Below are 21860 nucleotides of genomic sequence, written 5' to 3'. Positions count from 1 at the left end.
GCCTACTGCTCGACCACACTACCACAAAATAGAGCATTAGAATTATCTACTTTTTCCACTATCTTACCTCTAAGGGGAACCCTTGGACTCTGTGCACACTATTTCTTACTTTGAAATAGTATATAGAGAGCCAACTTCCTACACCCACTTTTTATATAACGTACAAATCAGCATTTACTTTGTTTCTGCCTACGCAATTTGCTTGGGATCACGCAATGTGTAGTAGCAAGCGAGCCGAGATTATAGCTTTTCTGCTACGGAGGTTAAAGTCTAGATTCAACAACATTCACACAAATCCTCAAATGTATAAAGTCACAGAATGGCAGAAAAAACACGAAAGCAACAAATCTACGCTAACATGGATGGCATTCTGGCACCGATGGTTCGTGGTGCACTATGTCAAGTGGGGAAGGGAGGGGGCGGCGGGGCAGATGTGGGGCTTACATACCCTCCACTCTTCTATCTACATTCTGGTACTTAAAGGATTTGTTTATTTCAAATGCATGAAAAACTCTTAGTTCTAGAATGCAAAAAAATAGTACTGGGAAGGCTGAGTACTGATACCGTGGGGCACGTTATGGTCACTTATTCCAGGCTCTGTAAACCCTTCAAACCAGCAGAGAAACGCTGAGCATATAGCCTTAAAGGAAACGTAACAGAGGGCTGTAGGTTCAGTGGCCTTAGAAGCCGCAGAAGTGAATGGCATTAGCAAAATAAGATCACTTCCCTAGCACACCAACAGCTCGAGCCCCTTGAGTGATGCTTTTAAATTACTGTTAATTAGCCTCTGACTTTCTGCGTTGTTGTGTGTCACATTCTGCAAATCGTTGTCATGGATATCAAACAAGCATCGATAAAGCCAATAGCATACATGCCAACATTTTGAAGCAGGCAAGTGGGAGACTTAAAAAAAAAAAATAGTCTGTATAATGTATTTTCCCCACTGAGGTGTAGTGAAGCAGAGGCAATCTGCCTGAATCCGATCTGTCGTTATGTATGGTGACAGACAATCATCATTTCATTTATGGCAGTTTAATAACATAGCACAAACAAAAACAGAGTTACAATCTCTGTAAACAGTTGTAAACTCTGTTTTTGTTTGCACCATTTAAAACTGACAAAAATAAAATGTCAAGACTTGTCACATGCTCTAATCTCGTTTGTGCAAAAATTGAGACAAAGTGTTAACCTTTGATGTCAGAAGCAATTCTTGGAGGGGAGATTGGAGGGTACGTGACAGGCATCAACATTTTATTTTTGGCAGCTTTACAAAACTTCGAATCGGGTTTCCGCATGAAGGAATCGGGAGGTGGTAGACTAGCCTTGAAATCTGTAGTCTTCCACGTGAATCAGGAAGATTGGCATGTATGCAACAGGTTCACCTATGCAAATTCAACTGGCTTTGTCAAGGTTTTGTTTCATAGCAGCGTGGGCTGCTGTGCAATATGGCTTAAAGTTAAGAAAAACAAAGCACTATGACGTGGTCAATACTGGCTGCATCATAGTGCTTTTTTTCTTTATTTTAAGCCATGTTGCACAGTAGCCGGTAGTTAAAAATGCAGTCTCTCGTTGGCAGAGGTATACATTTTTGTTGGAGTAGGGATCACAATCCTAGTCAAGGTAAGTCGCACACAATCCAAATTATCCTGTGCCCACCCTCTGGTAGCTTGGCACTGAGCAGTCAGGCTTAACTTAGAAGGCAGTGTATAAAGTATTTGGGCAATAAATCATACAGTAACACTTTGAAAACACCACAAAAATACACCACACAGGTTTAGAAAAATAGATAATACTTATCTGATTAAAAAAAAGGTAAAAAAGAAAAAGATCCTATAAGCAGAAGTTGAAATGTCACTTTTAAGAGGTTCAAAAGAGTCTTAATCCTTAGAAATGAACAGTTGTCTCTTTGTTACACACAGTACCCGGTATGCTTAAAAAATATCATGCACATAGACTGCAGAGTAGGAGATGCGTGGAAAAATAGGGTGTTACGTCTGATTTTCTGATGCGGCACAGATGATGGGTTGTTTCTTTTCATGCAGCAAGAGGTTTGCGTCATTTTTTGGCACCCAGTCTTGGTTCCTAACTGCGATGCAGGGTTCTTTTGACGCCCAGGGGCGATGCAGGGAAAATCCTTGATGCACTGGAAGAAGGCACTGCATTGATCCAGTAGGCAATGCATCAAATTTTCTGTTGTAAGGCAGGTTCTGCGTTGAATTTCCGATCGAGAAGTCAGTGCTGCGTCGTTCTGGTTGGCTGTGCGGCGATTTCTTGGTCGCAATGCAGGCTTCGCGTCGTTTCCGGCAGGCAGTGCATTGATTTTCAATGCACGAGGAGATTCCTGAAGAGATTAAATCATTTTGGACCTGAGACTTCAGAAAACAGGAGGCAAGATCAATCCAAGCCCTTGGAGAGCACTTTTGGGGAAGGCAGCGGCCTTCTTATTACAGTGAGAGGCCAGCAGGGCAGCAGTCCTTTTCAGCAAAGCAGTCCAGATGAGTCCTTTGGGCCGCCAGGCAGCTTCTCTTGACACGGTGCAGGTGTAGGACCAGGAGGGTCTGGTTTAGAGGGGTCAGAGGCCCAGTATATGTACCCAAAAATGCCTTTGAAGTGGGGGAGACTTCAAAGAGGTGGTTTAGAAGTGCACAAGTTCCTCTTTTAGCCAAGTCCTGTCTGCCAGGGTCCCAGTAGGGGGTTTGGCAGTCCATTGTGTGAGGGCAGGCCACTCGCCTTTGAAATGCAAGTTTCAGGCCCTCCACCCTTCCAGCCCAGGAAAACCGATTCAACACGCAGATGAATGCAGGGGTGACTGAGTATCCTGTGTTTGTGGTTGTCTGGATGGAATGCACCAGGGGGCTGTCAAATAGCACAGACCAGACGTTGATTGAAGACAGGCTGTAAGACACAGATGGTTTTAAGTGCAGAGAAATGCTCACTTTCTAAAAGTGGCATTTCTAAAATAGTAATATAAAAATCCAACCTCATCAATAAGCAGTATTTTCTATTACCATTCTGGCCTTACAAAATATGACCTGGGTACCCCTTTTAGATCAGAATCTACCACTCAAAAAGTATATGAGGGCAGTCCTAATGCTAGTCTATGAAAGGAGCAGCCCTCACAGTAGTGGGAATCGAATTTAGGAGTTTTTCACTACCAGGAAATATAAAACACATAGGTATATGTCCTGCCTTTTGCCCACGTAGCACCCTGCCCTATGGGTTACCTACAGCCTACCTTAGGGGTGACATATGTGGAAAAAGGGGAGTTTAAGGCTTGTCAGGTACTTTTAAATGTCAAGTCAAAGTGATAGTAAAACTGCATACACAGGCCTTGCAATGCCAGGCCTGAGAGATGGCTAAGGGGCTACTTTGGTGGGGAGGGGGGGAGGAGGGGGGGGAGTTACAATCAGTGCTGCAGGCCCACTGGCAGCATTTGTCTTACAGGCCCTGGGCGCATGTAGGGCATTTTACTAGGGACATTTAAGGAAATCAAATATGCCAATTGGGGATGAACCAATGTTACCATGTTTAAGGGAGAGAGCATTTGCACTTTAACACTGGTTAGCAGTGTTAAAGTGTGCAGAGTCCTAAAACCAGCAAAAACATTGTCAGAAAAGAGGCGTGAGGTAGGCAAAAAGGTGGGGGATGACCACCGTAAGGCTGTCAGGTCTAACACCGGTACTACTATGCAACATGTTTAGAAAACATTGACAAAGCCAAAAGATCTTGCATAGGCGAAACCCACTGGCTCTGACAATGCTTGCCTATGTTCCTGTAGAGCTGCACGACAACAGCATGTGCAATAATTCAGTTAAGGACTCATCTGCGATTGAAAGTGTGATAATTGGAAAGATCAACAGGGTCAAGTTTGATTTCTTTAACAGAGAGAGGCCTGTCCAATCCCTACACTGGGCAGAAAAAAATAATTGGATGTGCAAGATGTTGGCCACATTAAACAGAAGCTGAAGTGATGACGTCATCATTCTCAATAAGAGGTTTATCTGTTTTGATGAGGCCAGTGAGGGTTAGTGGGCTGAAGTCCCATTATCTGGTTGCGCTGCATCATTTGCATGGTGGGATTAATGGGAGGATGGGTCATAGTTTTGGTGTCACCTAAGTGTTTTCTGATTTTTGATGGCACTGCATTTGTCAACAAAATGTGGGTCTGGCGTTGGAATTAAAGGGCTTAATAGTGATCTGCTGTAGTTCCTAGCTGTGTTGGTGGAGGTTGTGTACTATGTGGTTTTTGCAGTGTTGGTGAATATTCTGTGAGTGTGGTGTTCTAAGTGCTGGGTTTGATTCCAATGCCACTCTTTCAAAGAAGTGTTACATTAAGTTTTCATAAGAGCCTCGATGCTTAAATCAGCTTAGAAAATTAGGTTTACTGTGCCAGGTTTCACGTTGAGTTCAGCAGCATGGTCCAATGTTGAACATACTTAAAAACTGATTAAAAGGACCACCATGAACACTCTACCCTAGGTAACTGTTGGCCTAGGGAGATCTGCTTTAGAACTCGCATCAGGACAGGACCATGCCAAGTTCAGGAAACCTTTAAAAACTTTACTGTACCCACACTAATTATTGGAGCCCTAGCAATAGGTTGCTCAATTAGTCTGATACTGCCTTGATGTCTCTGGTCATATGCAGTGCTGAATAAATACGACAACGAACACCACTTAATCCACAGGGTGATTCAGTGTGACTGGAATACAGAAGTTGAGTAATTTTTTGATGAGCATAAAGCTGCTTGGATGGCTGTGGCAGGAAGTTCTGGGATGTTGGAGTTCAATAGAAAAGATGGCATGGCCTAGGGGTGATGTGAGATTGTGCCTTTTTTATGGGCCTGTACCAAGATGTGTTATTTTGTATAGCATTGTTCGGAAGGTATGCAAGTGCTTCCTGTATAGTGATGGCCAAGGTGTTTGAAAATCATACCGCCCTCCTCAGGAAGTCATCTCTCTTCTTGTAATCACTACAGCCTAAACCATTCCAGCCTTTATTGCACTGATATAACTGTCTTGATTACACAGCCATAAAACAACGAACCCACTGATAAGCAACCTCATCGTTCTTTGCCACACTGATATACTTAGCCTCCATCACACCTAGTCTGACACATCCCCACACCATCCTCGATGCACAACTACGTCAACCCCAGTGTCATACCCTCTCCAGTCCTCCTAACAAAAGTAGAAGACATTGCAAAAACTCAATTTTTCAGAACACTACCACATCTGACCTTGCCACACTACCATCCTCGTCCTCTTAACACAACTAACCATGCTGTCATCACACAACTACTTAACGAAACTCACATCACCTAGAGGAGATCAATGCTTATGGCCATGCTGATGCCACATTCCATAGTCAGGTAGCATAGCCATCTGGGAGACGTGCAAATTATATCGCAAACTGGGTACTTACTTATTGAAGTTGGGTGAGGCAGGGTCCCTCCAAACTGAACGACAGTACAGATTGACGTTTCGGCTCAGAAGCAAGCGACCTGGTACATGCCGGACTGGAAAGAGAGGAGACAAGAGTCACTTGATGTAAGATGTGGTGGACTACGTTTCTTATATCACAAGATGCAGCCCAGTGGGAATGGAGGGACTTTACTACCCCGTACACTGATAGGGTCTCAAAGATCCCAGGGGCACTGACAACCCCTTTTCCAATGTAACTTCACCATCTTCCAGCTCATGACCCCCTGCTCCCTACTCACCCATGCCACAGAGACTCTATTGCTTTCTCCTGTCTGGGAGACATTAAGACTGCCCCCGTCCATTCACTAGCATGTTCCCGAGGGACCATAAGGAATCCATGATCCACACTCGACCCACACTATAGAGCTCAAAGTATAAAGAATGCCCACCCGCCACTGACTCTCTGCCCCCCCCCCCCTCCTCCTGGCACCTGAGACATACTACATATTGGTCCTCCCTGGAGTAACTCACTAGAGTCAGAGAAGGAATAAAAGGGGGTCTCCGCTCATACATGTTAGAGATGCCGTTGTTTCTACAAATTATATCAAAAGACAAAGTGAAAATGAAGAAAATATAAACTTCTATATGTACAGAAAGAAGGGAACAGTAAGTTACATACACTGGCCAATAAACAATGAAAGAGAGAGCAAGGAAGAGCGAGAGAGAGCGAGAGAGATAAAGACAGAGGAAAATAGAGGAGAGAAAAAGAGAGTGAGACTCATACGAAACACTGTTTCAGTTATTTGATTCTTTAACGCAGATACTCTTTAGCCAAGGCACATCCATAAAAACTGAACATCATGACCTGCCTCAGATGGAAAGTGTGAATGCCAGACAAGGAATAGTTGAGTGCACATGCCAAACCAGCTTACATAAAGTCCAGACAACAAATGCTATTGCCTCAGGCTTGGTACTATATTATTGTTTAATTTAATTTTATTTTTTGGATGGAAGAGGCAGTTGTAAAAAACTGCAAACCACCTTGTGTTAACACAAGATGCATCACGAAGACATATTTGATTTGAGGAGGAAGTTCATATGCAGAAAGTAATACAGTGTACAATATCGTAGAATAGGGAAGCCCCAAGAAAAATATAACCTGTTCAGTTCATGAAGATCAAAGGTGTGTTCCAAAAGCATTTTACAATTACAGAGGAGTAATAAATAATAAACACACATAGGTGGGTATTGGAAAGAGAAGATGCCTTGACTTGCAGGTACTTAAAAAAGAATGCATAGAACCAGGGCTCAGAGTAGAGTAAAATCGTGTGTCAATACCTGTTAACTCTACCCAACCCAATGTATTCCATGTATCAACATGACAATGGTGAAATGTCCTGGCACCAGAACCTTCTAAACATGAAGAATGTGATCATTCAGGCAAGACCTCACTCAAAACATTCAATCTGGGTCACCTGGCATAATTAAATTGTTGATCTTTGTAGCAAGTCAAACTGTTGGCTTTAAAGTTGTACGAGTTGCTTACAGCGATGCTTTGAACCTGTGTTAAATGTGTTAATGAAATGAGGAAAGAGTTATAGGTAGACTCATGTTTGGAATTATATAGCCTGCTCATCTCACTTTGACTACTGTTTTTCTTCCAGGCACAGAAGGACAGTGAGAGGATATGGTAATAGAAGCATGAGTAGGATTGTTCCGGTACCTGTCACTCTTTGAGAGTTAACTGCAATGCAGGTATTCTTTCTGGAATATGTTTAGCTTGCGAAGCCACATACAAGATGAAAGCAAAAATACATACTGGCAGATAAAAAGGTTGTAAATGCTGCATCTCAGATGCAGGTATGACAATTTCATACACATTTCCTAAAACTAAACTAACAGAGACCACGTGTTTCCTGACAAATGCCACCCAGTTTTTAAGAAGACATGTCATTAACTGTATCTTAACAGAGACTGAACAAAGTACCAAAAGCACAGGAACTCTGGCATGGGAGAGGGCCACATATCAAAGTGGGAAATGTACTTGAGAACATTTACTGACCCGAGATCAAATCGTGTGATATGTGGGCCATTTCTTGTAATATGACTGTAATGCATGAGCCCAACACTTCTTGTGGGGACTTGAGTCAGAGGGACCACTTACTCATGAGGTGTTTCAACAGGTACTTACAATCAGGAACGTTGTTGTATCAGGCAATGACTGAGAGGTCCACCAGTGATCTAGAGTGCCTAAGAAGCAGATGGGAGAGGGATATTAAAAGATAATTCCTAGGTTGGGAATGGAAACAGTAAAGTGCTTCAAGTGGGGAGAAATGGTGTGGGGTTTTACAAGGAGACTAAGAAGTATAACTAGAAACCCCTGTAAGAGGAGTGGACTATGTAGCCGGGGGCAGGGCCTCATGCATGTGAAATAAAATCCTATGCTTTACAAATTGATAGAGTACTTTTGGACAAAAAAAACTAAATTCAGACGGCAACAAGGTATTTATTTAACAGTTTATATAGCACCATTATCCTATGTGACGTTGCACTAACGAAATACAGGTACGATTGTTTTAATCTACCAAACAACAGAAATGGTGCTCAATTGGGGTGTTAGTTCAATGGACTTTGTTTTGCTTTGCCACGGCCTGACATCGGCAGGCTCTAGCTCAATTAAAGCACAAATGATTAGTTATCCCCAGGGTCACCAAAAAAGCGAGCTTCAACCTGTTGCAATGTAATTAGCTGCACAGACCCTACTTGACCCCTAAAACAGGCAATATATCAGTCTGAAGGACTCTAAAATGTGCTCCCAATGCAGGACAGGTGGAGCCGACATCATACATATGGTCTGAAGCTGCCAGATTATTGAAGTATGTTAGGTGGCAATCACGGACATAACCGAACTGTCCAATAAGTCAGTCGAACTGAAACCAGCCAGAAACGTTTATATCAGGCTTGATGACCAGACTTGAGAAAATAAACCAAAGTGTCCATTCATAGACCTAGCCATGCTATTGGCTAAACCCCTGATACAGGGAGTGCAGAATTATTAGGCAAGTTGTATTTTTGAGGATTCATTTTATTATTGAACAACAACCATGTTCTCAATGAACCCAAAAAACTCATTAATATCAAAGCTGAATATTTTTGGAAGTAGTTTTTAGTTTGTTTTTAGTTTTAGATATGTTAGGGGGATATCTGTGTGTGCAGGTGACTATCACTGTGCATAATTATTAGGCAACTTAACAAAAAAAATATATATACCCATTTCAATTATTTATTATTACCAGTGAAACCAATATAACATCTCAACATTCACAAATATACATTTCTGACATTCAAAAACAAAACAAAAACAAATCAGTGACCAATATAGCCACCTTTCTTTGCAAGGACACTCAAAAGCCTGCCATCCATGGATTCTGTCAGTGTTTTGATCTGTTCACCATCAACATTGCGTGCAACAGCAACCACAGCCTCCCAGACACTGTTCAGAGAGGTGTACTGTTTTCCCTCCTTGTAAATCTCACATTTGATGATGGACCACAGGTTCTCAATGGGGTTCAGATCAGGTGAACAAGGAGGCCATGTCATTAGATTTCCTTCTTTTATACCCTTTCTTGCCAGCCACGCTGTGGAGTACTTGGACGCGTGTGATGGAGCATTGTCCTGCATGAAAATCATGTTTTTCTTGAAGGATGCAGACTTCTTCCTGTACCACTGCTTGAAGAAGGTGTCTTCCAGGAACTGGCAGTAGGACTGGGAGTTGAGCTTGACTCCATCCTCAACCCGAAAAGGCCCCACAAGCTCATCTTTGATGATACCAGCCCAAACCAGTACTCCACCTCCACCTTGTTGGCGTCTGAGTCGGACTGGAGCTCTCTGCCCTTTACCAATCCAGCCACGGGCCCATCCATCTGGCCCATCAAGACTCACTCTCATTTCATCAGTCCATAAAACCTTAGAAAAATCAGTCTTGAGATATTTCTTGGCCCAGTCTTGACGTTTCAGCTTGTGTGTCTTGTTCAGTGGTGGTCGTCTTTCAGCCTTTCTTACCTTGGCCATGTCTCTGAGTATTGCACACCTTGTGCTTTTGGGCACTCCAGTGATGTTGCAGCTCTGAAATATGGCCAAACTGGTGGCAAGTGGCATCGTGGCAGCTGCACGCTTGACTTTTCTCAGTTAATGGGCAGTTATTTTGCGCCTTGGTTTTTCCACACGCTTCTTGCGACCCTGTTGACTATTTTGAATGAAACGCTTGATTGTTCGATGATCACGCTTCAGAAGCTTTGCAATTTTAAGAGTGCTGCATCCCTCTGCAAGATATCTCACTATTTTTGACTTTTCTGAGCCTGTCAAGTCCTTCTTTTGACCCATTTTGCCAAAGGAAAGGAAGTTGCCTAATAATTATGCACACCTGATATAGGGTGTTGATGTCATTAGACCACACCCCTTCTCATTACAGAGATGCACATCACCTAATATGCTTAATTGGTAGTAGGCTTTCGAGCCTATACAGCTTGGAGTAAGACAACATGCATAAAGAGGATGATGTGGTCAAAATACTCATTTGCCTAATAATTCTGCACTCCCTGTATAATCTTCAGTATTTTTCTCCTTTAATATCCTCCACTGTATTTTATATACTTGTTTATTTTATTACACATTTCACAATTATAAGCACATATTGCGTTTAACTTTGTTTGAGTTGCACAGGTATGTTATTTTATGTTAGCTTCAGTATAATTTGATAGAACAGCAATTACTTGCAATGTGCAGCTGAAATATTCACCAGTACTTTATATTGTTTTCTGATGGTTTGTGCCACTGTTCATATTTGCATTTCAACAGTCAACATTGTCTTGCAGGGCCAATAAGTAGGTGAACGGTCATAATGATTGTTGCTCTCGATAAGATCCATTAATAAGTAACATGTTGATTGTTATTCTTAATAACATTGAATAGATGAGCCCCCAAAAGGTATATAAACTCAATGCAAAACAAGCAATAGAGAGTGGCACTTCCAGAGGCAGGGAGATTAAGGTCTAGCGCAGAAGCTGCAAATATCTTTTTCTTCGAAGACAATGACACTCGCTGTCACCTTAGGAAAGGATTTGTTTGAATGCCATAAATGCTGGGGACAAGAGAAAGGACAGTAATTCCAGTTTGTTTGAAACATTTCCTTTGTACCATTAAGGTATGCAGATGAGAAGCGAGGCCACTAAGTAATTCTTGCTGGCTCCTTTTGGTGCTAAAGCAGTTAGAGAGAGGAAGGTAGGGGTTTGAGTTAAATTCCAATGACATGCTGAATTACTGTTATGATGATGCAATTCTATGTCAGGACCGGAGGCTCAGATTAAGCTTTCTCTTTCTTTAGTGACCCAAACAGCAGCCAATCAAATAACAATAAACAAAAAACTACACATCCCATGATGCTCTAAACCCAGCATCACATGCTCCAATCACTGATCGTGACCTTAGTCCATATTAGCTATAACCTTCAACATCATATCCTCTTTCTTTGCTGCTTCGCAGCAGATAAGTGCCATTTATATTTTCTCTTATACTATTGTGGTTTTTGTATAGTTTTAATGTTGTATAATAGCGACGCGATTCCGCTCGCTTCGTTCGTTTATTTTTTTATTCTTATCGGCGCCTTGCCGACCTTTTGTGCCCTTCTTTAATCTTGGCCTTGGAGCGGGAACACTGTACGCGCCTCACGGGTAGTCTGTCTTCTGTGGCAGCACATTTTGTAGGACACGCGCGCTTTTTACGAGCCGATCTCTTTTCCCAAATTCTTTGTGGAGATCGGCTCGTAGATTCAAGCGCATTCTGTCAAGTATTGGTGCCTGAGAGGCAGTCTTTAAAAGTGTCACCCTGACGCCCAGATTATTCTAAATCTGGGTTGTAAAACCTAAAATCAGGCAGGGCCTAGAGTGTCAAACAGGTGGCTCCCTCCACATACTACCAAATCTTCTTTAATTCATTTTGTGCCTGTAAGGGGTTCTTTCACTCCCCATTTTCTTGGTCTGATTACATATTTAGATTATATATTTGGATATTATGGCTCAATGGAGTGACCAAGATACAGGATATTATCCTGAAGATACAGATAACCAGTTAGAGGTTAATCTAGTGGAAGCGCTAGACACTAGAGTTCAGCAGTCGGTAAGTGATGCCTTGGTGAGAGCACTAGGACCTTTTCGGGACAATTATTAGAATACGCTCACTCTCAAGGCTGTATGTCTTGTCTGATAAAACATAATCTGTCCCTGATGGGAATAATCCTAAAGTATCTGCTAAATCTAAGGCTAAAACAAAGAATCTTCTCAATTATGATACCTCTGGGGAGTTGCATGCGGATGTGTTTGAAAAACTACACAACAAACGAATAGCTGAACATAACTATAGCACTATGGTTAATTTCTCCTCTTCAGATAGGGACTCTACAGTTCAGGATTCAGACGACTTAAGTTCTCCAGGTCCAAGCAAGAGAGCAAAAAAAACCTTCAACCCTCCTCAGTTGTTAGACTTCAACCCTTCAGAGATCATGCATCCTAGATCGTCAAATTGGCTTGCATCTTCGGAAGTTGCGCAATATGTCCACGCTAACTTAAGAAGAGGTTTTGATAAAGAGGTTCGCTCTCGCCTCAGGGCAGAATGCCCTAGACCAGATTTGGATAATAATGTTGCAGACACTCCGGAAATTGACCCTACAATGGTTACCTTCCTAATGAAATTTGCGAAGGATCCTAAAAAAGGTCTGGATAGATCATGGCGCCTTTGTCAGGACAAACTGCTTGATTTGTCAGGTCCATTAACTAAAATTTTAGATTTGGCTGTAGTTTCTAAGGAATCGGGCATCCCTGTTGACATGGATGTCTTGATGGGCTGGGCTCAGAGATCCGTGTGTCAGTTAGGTAACGCCAACTGTGCGCTTTCAGCTGAGCGCAGGAGGGCCATACTAATGCGTATTAATCCTAAACTAGTGGATTTAGCTTCTTTTTGGCTCTTCTTTCATTAAGGAGTTGGCGAAATTCTGTTCCACTTTTTCCACCTTGGACAAGGCGCAAATGTCCCTTAAAAAAGTATTTAAGCGAGGCATTTTTGTCAGGGCCGGGCGTTATGGCGGACGAATGCCCGGCCGGGGCTCCTTTGGTAGTCCCCAAAACTACTACCCGAGAAGAAGAGGTAACTGGTACGGAGATCAATCCGAAGCCACTTTCTATCCCACTCGTTCCAGAGGAGGTAGACCCAGATTCCACAGGGGACATCGCAGAGGTCAGCATGGAGCAATACAAGAATCAGCCTACACTGGTAAGAATTATTCACCATTCTCAGGTTATTCTCTGGGGAAGAGTGGGTTTGTTTTTAGACAACTGGAGAAAAATCTCTGGGGATCCTTGGATTCTTCAGACGGTGTCAGGTTTCCATCTGGAGTTTATCAGCACTCCGAACCAACTGTATCCCCCTATTCAAATTAGTTTTTCCCGTGCAAATCAGATGTTTATAGATGCAGAGGTACAAGCATTATTAGACAAAGGAGCAGTAGTTCTCAACTCCTCACCCCTCTGGATTTTGCAATCCCATTTTCGTGGTAGACAAGAAAGGAGGGGGTCATCGTCTAGTCCTAAATCTAAAAGATTTCAATTCTTGGATTGTGTACAGACACTTCAAGATGGAGGGGATCCAATGTTGAGGGATATTCTGTTGGAAGGGGACTGGATGGCCCGTCTGGATCTAAAAGATGCGTACCTCTCAATTCCGGTATTTACCCCTCACAGGAGATTTCTCCAATTTCATTGGAACGGCCATTGTTTGGAATTCACAGCCTTGCCGTTCGACCTGTCCTCAGCCCCTTGGTGCTTCACGAAACTGTTGAGACCAGTTGTGGAGTGGTTGAGAACCAAGGGGGTACGACTAATCATTTATTTGGATGACATCTTAGTGATGGCACAGGATCCCCAGTCTCTGCTGATGCATTTGAACTGGACAATCAGTCTATTACAGGATTTGGGTTTCCTTATCAATGCGCAGAAGTCATTGTTGAATCCAACTCAAGTGATCGAGTTTTTGGGCTTCAAGATCAATTCAATACAGTCTCATCTGATTCTTCCCTCGTTAAAGATTTGCAATATCAAGAGGGAATTAAGATCAGCTTTAGCCAGTCCGACTATTTCTTTAAGGAACATTGCTCGAATGGTGGGTCTATTGGCCTCTTCCATTCAAGCAATCTTCCCAGCTCCGCTGCACTATCGAGCTCTACAGAGAGTGAAGATCAAACACTTAAGACAGGGTCTGAGCTACTCAGCTTTGATTCTTTTAACCACGGAGGTCAAGGAAGAGATTCAGTGGTGGCTTCACCACATGGAGGCATGGAACGGCAGAGCCATATTTGGGTCTCACCCTGAAGTGGTGATAGAATCAAATGCCAGTCAGTGGGGTTGGGGAGCCCTCTGCGGGTCTTTAGTGACCGGAGGTCGCTGGTCAATGACGTAGCAAAATCTCCACATCAATTGCTTGGAACTCCTGGCGGGTTCTTTTGCTATAAAGAGTCTGTCCCCCCTCAAAACAGACTGCTGTATTCTTCTGAGGATGGACAACATCTCGGCAGTATGTTATGTCAACAAGCTTGGGGGAACGAAATCCAGGGTTCTAGCGGAGATAGCCAAGGAGTTTTGGCATTATTGTTTGTGTCACCAGTTGGTGGTACTAGCGGAATACTTACGAGGAGCCCAGAACACTATAGCAGACTGGAACTCCAGATACCTGACGGACCCCAGCGATTGGAAACTGGATCCGATTATTTTCCAACAGATAGTCTGGGAATGAGGGTCCTTGCGAGGTAGATCTTTTTGCTTCACTTCTCAATGCTCGGATTCCGAAATTCTTCAGCTGGCGCCCAGATCCTCTGGCCCTAGCAACGGATGCCTTCCTGCAGACTTGGTCCCCCTTTCTGGGTTATGCCTTCCCTCCTTTTCTGTTGATTCCCAGGGTTCTGTCTCAAGTTCGGAGACAGAAAACAGATCTGGTTTTGGTGACACCATTGTGGAGGTCTCAGCCCTGATTCCCTATTGCTCTTCAATTAGCTTGTGCTCCCCCGTTGCTCATTCCTCCTCGTCAGAATCTTTTATGGAGTCCGGAGGGCCTTCAACATCCACTCATCTTATCAAGGAGTCTGACGTTGATGGCATGGATGGTTTCAGGACAAAATGGAAAACCCCAGGCCTTTTGCAACAAGCTGAGAACTTTATCAAACAAGCTTGGGCCCCTGGCACTCACAAGAGATATGCATCTGCATGGCGCAGATGGGTTAGTTGGTGCAATGGAAGGGGTAGCAATCCCTTGGAGTCAAGTATGGAACTAATTCTCAAATTTTTGGTTGAATTAGCATCCTCAGGTCTGGCTTATAGGTCTATTAATAATTTTAGATCAGTCATCTCTGCAGGTCATAAGCATATTGATGGTAAACCAGTGGGGGAACATCCCCTAGTTTGTAAGTTACTGAGAGGTATTCGGCTCTCTAATCCCCCTCCGGTCAAATATTCTGTGTTATGGGATGTGAACAATGTTTTAAAATGTATAGACTCTTAGCCTAGTAACAAGTATTTATCCTGAAAACAGCTTTCAGCGAAGTTAACTATGTTGTTATGCCTGATTTCTTGTAAGATGGTTTCGAACGTCAAGGCTTTGGATCTGTCTGGTAGAGTTTACTCTCCTAATGGAGTTACTTTCAATATTTCCAGAAGTACTAAAACAAATTGCAGGCCAGTAACTTATCCTCTGTACCCGGATAACTCAAAATTATGTGTTGTGCAATGTTTGAAAGATTGTGAATTGGTCACTGAAGAGTTTAGACAGGCCGCGGAAGGACAATTATTAATTTCTTTGCAGAAGCCCTTTAAACCAGTTTCCTCAGCCACTCTCTTGAGATGGATAAAATGGTTAGTGACTGAAGCAGGTATAGATATCAGCCAATTTGGAGCCCATTCTGTTAGAGGGGCTATGGCTTCTAAATCCTATGTTTTAGGGTCTAAATTAGAAGATATTATGAAAGCGGCAGACTGGTCTTCTGAATGTACTTTTCGTAAGTTTTATTATAAACCTGTGGTAGATGTTGCCTCTGTTGTTATTGATCAGCTTTGAACTAGAATAACATGAGCCTCCGGTCCTGACATAGAATAAAAAAAAATTCTAGCTTACGCATCAAGAATTTTCAATTCTATTAAGGACACGGAGGCGAGGATTATCCCCCCCATAATTGAATAATGATGTTATACTCAAATGTATATAAGTTTATGAATTTGATACATGTATGCCCTTCCTTTGTTATCTATTGGAGAGTGTTTAAAAGATATTTTGCTGGATAGCCTAGCAATACGAGATATTACCATTTATTGTTGTCTATCCTAGGTTCTGATCAGAAGAATTCCTGATTTTATGTCCTGGTGGCTTTGGTGGAAGACGGTCTTTTGCCTCAGCTCGTAGGAAGTTTGATTCGATTTCCAGCTCCTGTTGAGTCATTCTAAGCTGACTGGTTCAGATGAGAAAAGTTAGGAACCAGCATCTGCAGAAGAAGTTCGTGGAAGAAGTTGAAAGGTTATCTATTTGGACAAAGAAAGAGGATATGCCGTTGAAGGTTATAGCTAATATGGACTAAGGTCACGATCGGTGATTGGAGCATGTGATGCTGGGTTTAAAGCATCATGGGATGTGTAGTTTTTTGTTTATTGTTATTTTATTGGCTGCTGTTTGGGCCAGTAAAGAAAGAGATAGCTTAATCCTCGCCTCTGTGTCCTTAATAGAATTGAAAATTCTTGACGCGTAAGCTAGAAAACAAATTATTCTTCCTTTTATTTACCCTATTGCCAGTAACTTGGAGATGGAAGGAGGTAGCAACATGAAATGAAAAAAGATTTGGGATACATTTATATTGAAGGGAGCAGAGAGCAAGTCAGAGAAACAGATAGCTGTAAAAATAACGATGGACATGCAAACATGCGTTAACAAATTACTTCTCCATGGAAGAAGATACTATAGATCTGTCCTTGCACGCTAGCGCAAATTCTTGGTGTACACACAAAACCGAGACCCTGAATGCATACTAAACAAAGAAGAAGGAGGGAGACAGAAAAGTACCTTTGCTCATGAATTTAAGAGGACTCAAATGAAACACAGGGAATGGTTTAGTGGCAGACCCAGGACATATCTTTATGGAACTTACAACAGACACCAGTCTTCCTTTGATAGGTTGTTACAAAGACTTGTAAAGCACAGCTCCCTGTAAGAAATTGGGTTATTGGCTGAGGGGGATGGAAACTCTTCTCAAGCATCAATCACAATCCTGGTCAGGGTAAACCACACAAGTCACTGTATTAACCTGTGCTTAACCCTCTGGTAGCTTGGCACAAAGGCAGCCAGACTGACGATCGAGGCCAGTATAAAGTACTTATGCAATATACAGTCAAAGTGAAAACAAAACACAAGAAAAATCCCAGAACAATTCAGAAAAATAGGATGAAGTTTAGTAAATAAGCAGACGCCAAAATTAATTAAATCCAATCAGCAGACTTTGAGTTCTGAATTGTTTGTGAAAAATAGCACCTAAAAGATCAAAGCGTGAACCGCGGGTACCAGGTCCTGCAAGATGAGGGCAAAGTCAAAAGTTAAGGCTGAAAATGAAGCAGGGTGGACTGGGTGCACAAGGTGGATTGGGCCCGGTCTCTGCTTACCTTTGGAATTCAAAGAAATTCTGCGGAAAAGTGCCTGAATTCAGTGGGGCAAAGCAGGCGGTGGTGTCTCAGGAGGAGGTGTTGTAATCGGAGATCTGTTAGAGGAAGTTGCGTAGAAGATTCCTATCTTCGGATGTTGTCACTTTTTTGGAAGTCCTAACTTTTAGGGTTAGGCATGTGCAGCACAACTAACACCACTTCCAAAGGTACAGGACGTTGGAGACACTACTTGGGAGGTTAGGACTTAATCCAGCAGAGACAAGTGGCAGGGTTGAAGGTCTCTGGAGCTTGCTATGTCCCTGTAGCTCACACGGGAGGCCAGCTAACTGGCCCTTGGAGTCACTCTGGTAGTCCTGTGGTCAAGGAGAAAGTCAATTTCTCCTACAAACAGCAAGGCAGGCCTCAAGCAGCAGGGGAGTCCTCTGTGGGGCAAGGCAGGCCTCATGCAGCAGGGTAGTCCTCCGGTAGCAGCAGGGCAGTCCTCTGGGGAACAAGGCAGGCTCAAGCAGCAGAGCAGTCATCTGGGGTACAAGAGAGTCCTTCTGAAGTCTTACACAGGTCTAGGGGTGTACTGAAGAGGCGTTCTGAGGGTCCAATATTTGTACCTAAAGCCATCCTTTGAAGTGGGGGAATTTTCCAGGCTACCCCCACATCTGGTTCTGGAACGTTTTTCCTCTCCTCTGCCAAGGCTCCAAGATGTCTGGGGTGACAAAAGGCTAGTGTTAACTTCTTTTGTGTGTGTGCTAGAGGCAGTCCATTGAAGTGTAATTGGGGTGACAAACAGCTCCATCCTCCAGCCAGGCAGGATGACTCATCCTGTCAACAACTAGTGTTCTTATATCTCACTGTCTGGGAGGAATACACAAGGCCCAACAGCTAAGCTATCCACAGTCACATTATCCAGAACACTGGCAGAAGGCACCAAATGGTTAGGGCAATAAAATGCCAACTTTCTGAGAGTGGCATTTTCAGAATGTTTACTTAAAATCTGACTTTACCTTTAAAGAGGATTTTAAATTACATTTCATGGGAGTCCAAACATGATATTGCTACATGCTTCCAATCAAAAGTTAGCACTTATTTAATGTAATAAGGGGACCCAATGTTATCCAATGGTAGAGCTAGGCCTCATAGTAGTGAAAAACATATTTAGGAGTATTTCACTACTGCGGAATGTAAAACTTAAAAACACATGTCCTACTTTTTAAATGCAATGCACCCTACCCTAATGGGGACTTATAAGTAAATTAAATATGGCGATTTGGTGTAAAACAATTTTACCATGTTTTAGGGAGAGAACACAAGTACTTTTGGAACAAAAAAAGAAGTGTGATTTGGGAGAACAGGTGCTCACCTATGAAGTGCACACTATTTTTCAAAGACCACTTTCTAATCTCAGTGCTAAAAGGGAGGATGCCCACCTTACACCCTCAACAAACCAGAAGGTTACAACAGAAACCAAAGCCTTAGGCATACACAGGACATCTCCTAGTACATAAAACTTTTGATCAAATATCAGAGTCCATTAGAGTCAAGCACACAGGCAGCCTGAGTGAATACGTGCACACACTACTTCACAGTCATTTTCACTGCACTTAAGTAACTTATAGGTCACCTATAAGTCTAACCTTCATTTACTGAAGGCTAGGTGCAAAGTTACTATGTGTGAGGGCACCCTTGCACTAGCAAAGGTGCCCCCACGTTGTCCAGGGCCAATTCCCCGGACTTCGTGAGTGCCGGGATACCATTACACACGTGCACTACATATATGTCAATACATATATGTAGCTTCACAATGGTAACTCTGAATATCGCCATGTGATCTGGGGGGCCAATCCCATGCACTACTCTGGGGGCTCCACTATGGACCCCCAGTACTGCCAGAACAGCTCTCTGAGGTTTCCACTGCAGCCCCAGCTGCTGCCACCTCACAGACAGTTTTCTGCCCTCCTGGGGATTGAGCATCTCAATCCCAGGAAGGCAGAACAATGCATTTCCTTTGAGAGGAGAGTGTTACACCCGCTCCCTTTGGAGATAGGTGTTACAGACTTGGGAGGGGTAGCCTCCCAGAGCCTCTGGAAATGCTCCGAAAGGGCACAGATGGTGCCCTAATTGCATAAGGCAGTCTACACCGGTTCAGGGACCCACAGTCCCTGCTCTGGTGCGAAACTGGACGAAGGAAAGGGGAGTGACCACTCCCCTGTCCATCGCCACCCCTGGGGTGGTGCCCAGAGCCCCTCCAGTGTGTCCCTGGCATTAGCCATCTTGGATTCCAAGGTGTTAAGACACTCTGGAGACCTCCGAGTGGCCAGTCCCAGCTGGTAAGGTCAGAGATCCCTCCTGATAGGTGCATACCTGGGTAGATACCCAGTCCCCCTCTCAGGGCTATTTAGGGTCTCTCCGCTGTGTGTTCTGGTACTCCGGGGGGTGCTGTCTGGTCTTCTGTGGGCTCTCCGAAGTGCAGAGAGTCCTCTCAGGCTCCTCAGTCCGAGTTGAGACCCCCAGGTCCCTCCTGGGTCCAGGCAGCTCCATTTTGATGCAAACCACGTACTTGCATGAACCAAGGCTTGCTGGCGGAATCCAGCGACACTAACAGGCTGCATCCAACAACTTGACGTGGAACATCACCTCCACCAAGCAGGAACCAGCAGCAATCTTCTTTGGTGCTCTTCTGTACTCTTCTTCTTACCAGAGAATCCACTTTTGCACCATCTTCTAGGTTGGCAGGGGCTCCTGTCCTTCATGGACTCTTTTTCGACTTCTGGACTTGGTCTCCTCTTGCCACAGGTCTTCAGGTCCAGGAATCCATTGGTTGTTGCTTGCAGTCTTGCTTGGTTCTTGCAAAATCTCTTATCACGACTTGTAGTGTGTCCTGAGGAAACTTGCTGTACTTTACTTCTGCTTTCCTGTGCCCTGGGGTGGGGTACTTTACTTACCTTTGGTGTTTTCTTACACTCCCAGCGCCCCTCTACACATTACACTTGTCTAGGGGGAATTTGTGATTCGCATCCCACTATTTGGTTTGTGTTGCCCCTAGGCCCTTTGCATTCTATTGTATTGTCTACTGTTTGCACTATTCTATGACTGTTTACTTACCTGATTTTGGTTACTAGTGTATATATTGTGTATAATACTTACCTCCAGAAGGAGTATTGCCTCTAAGATATTTTTGGCCTTGTGTCACTAAAATAAAGTACCTTTATTTTTGGTAACACTGAGTATTGTCTTTTATTGCGTATAAATACTGTGTAACTATAGTGGTATTGCAGGAGCTTTGCATGTCTCCTAGTTCAACCTAAGCTGCTCTGCTACAGCTACCTCTAGACAGCCTAAGCTGCTAGAACACTGCCTACATTTCCCTAATAAGGGATGACTGGACCTGGTATTAGGTACCCAATACAAACCAGGCAAGCCTCCAACACTCTCCAATCTCACAACTTTGCATGGGGAATGAGGAAGCTCCCCTCTACTTTCACATTACCATCTAAGATATAACAAAGGTGTTCCCCCCTCCACCCTTACCTCTTTGCCTGAGAAAGATAAGAAGGAAGAAAGAATAAGGGTGTTCTCCACGTCCATATTTATCCCTGAGAGATAACAAGGGTGTTTCCTTCCACTATCACAGCCTCCAGGCACACAGTGTGCTCTCCCCTTCACTCTTACATCTGTGGCCATGAAGGAAAAGGGGGCTCCTTCACTCTCACATCTGTGCCCTATATGTAAGGGTGCTCCCCTCCACTCTAACATCTGTGTCTGAGAGATAAGGGTCCTCTGCTCCACTTTCGCATTTGGAACAGAGAAAAGCTGTTCCCCTCCACTCTCAAATCTGTGCCTGAGGAATACTATAGGTAGCAGCCTAGGGGGTCCCAGTGTTAAGAATGACACCTCCAGCCAGTCCTGAATAAAAAGAATTCTAGCTTACGCGTCAAGAATTTTCAATTCTATTAAGGACACGGAGGCGAGGATTATGCTTTCTCTTTCTTTACTGGCTTAAACAGCAGCCAATCAAATACAAGTAACAGAAAAAACTACACATCCCATAATGCCTAACATCCCATCACATGGTCCAATCACCAATCATGTCCTCTGCCATAAGTCCTTTGACCTTTGATGTCACTTCCTCTTTCTTTGGTCAAAACAGATAAGTTCAACATGAAAACGAAACTTCTTACGCCATCTCGAAAATCCGGAGTCATGAACATCCTCTCCTACTGGATAATCATCACCTGAAGAGCTCAACACCAGGGAATCAACCCAGGAAAACGTTACACACAAACTTTTCTATGAAGGCATGAATTTCAGGAATTCTTCTGATCAGGACCTGTAAACAATAAACAGGCAGGTAATATCCCAACGGAATTGAAAATGTCTCAATAAACTGATATTTCTATAATTGACAATAAAATGGGAAGGAGAAATAACAATAGATCATAAAATATCCACAATAATTGACATTCAATATGTCATTGTGCTTAAGGGAGGGATAATCCTCGCCTCCGTGTCCTTAATAGAATTGAACATTCTTGACGCGTAAGCTAGAATTTTTTTTATTCTATGTCAGGACCGGAGGCTCCGATTATGCTAGTTTAAAGCTGTTCCATTACTACAGTAGCTACGTCCAATACTGGTTCTTGATAAAACTTACGAAAAGTATTTTCTGAAGACCAATCTGCTGCCTTCATAATGTCTTCTAACCGGG

The 21860-nt window shown here is 43.3% G+C and overlaps 1 protein-coding gene across 1 annotated transcript in view; it reads right to left on the bottom strand.

The window, feature by feature from the left end:
• CIROP (ciliated left-right organizer metallopeptidase) overlaps positions 1-21860 on the bottom strand; it is a 128777-nt gene that overhangs the window by 98427 nt on the left and 8490 nt on the right. Inside the window, exon 2 of the mRNA XM_069238209.1 lies at positions 5425-5518. Coding sequence (XP_069094310.1) covers positions 5425-5518 — 94 coding nt within the window. The remainder of the gene's footprint in view (positions 1-5424; positions 5519-21860) is intronic.

This window comes from Pleurodeles waltl, chromosome 6 (genome assembly GCF_031143425.1).
Source record: "Pleurodeles waltl isolate 20211129_DDA chromosome 6, aPleWal1.hap1.20221129, whole genome shotgun sequence".
Taxonomy (NCBI): Eukaryota; Metazoa; Chordata; class Amphibia; order Caudata; family Salamandridae; genus Pleurodeles; species Pleurodeles waltl.
This window is presented reverse-complemented; position numbering and strand designations above follow the sequence as displayed.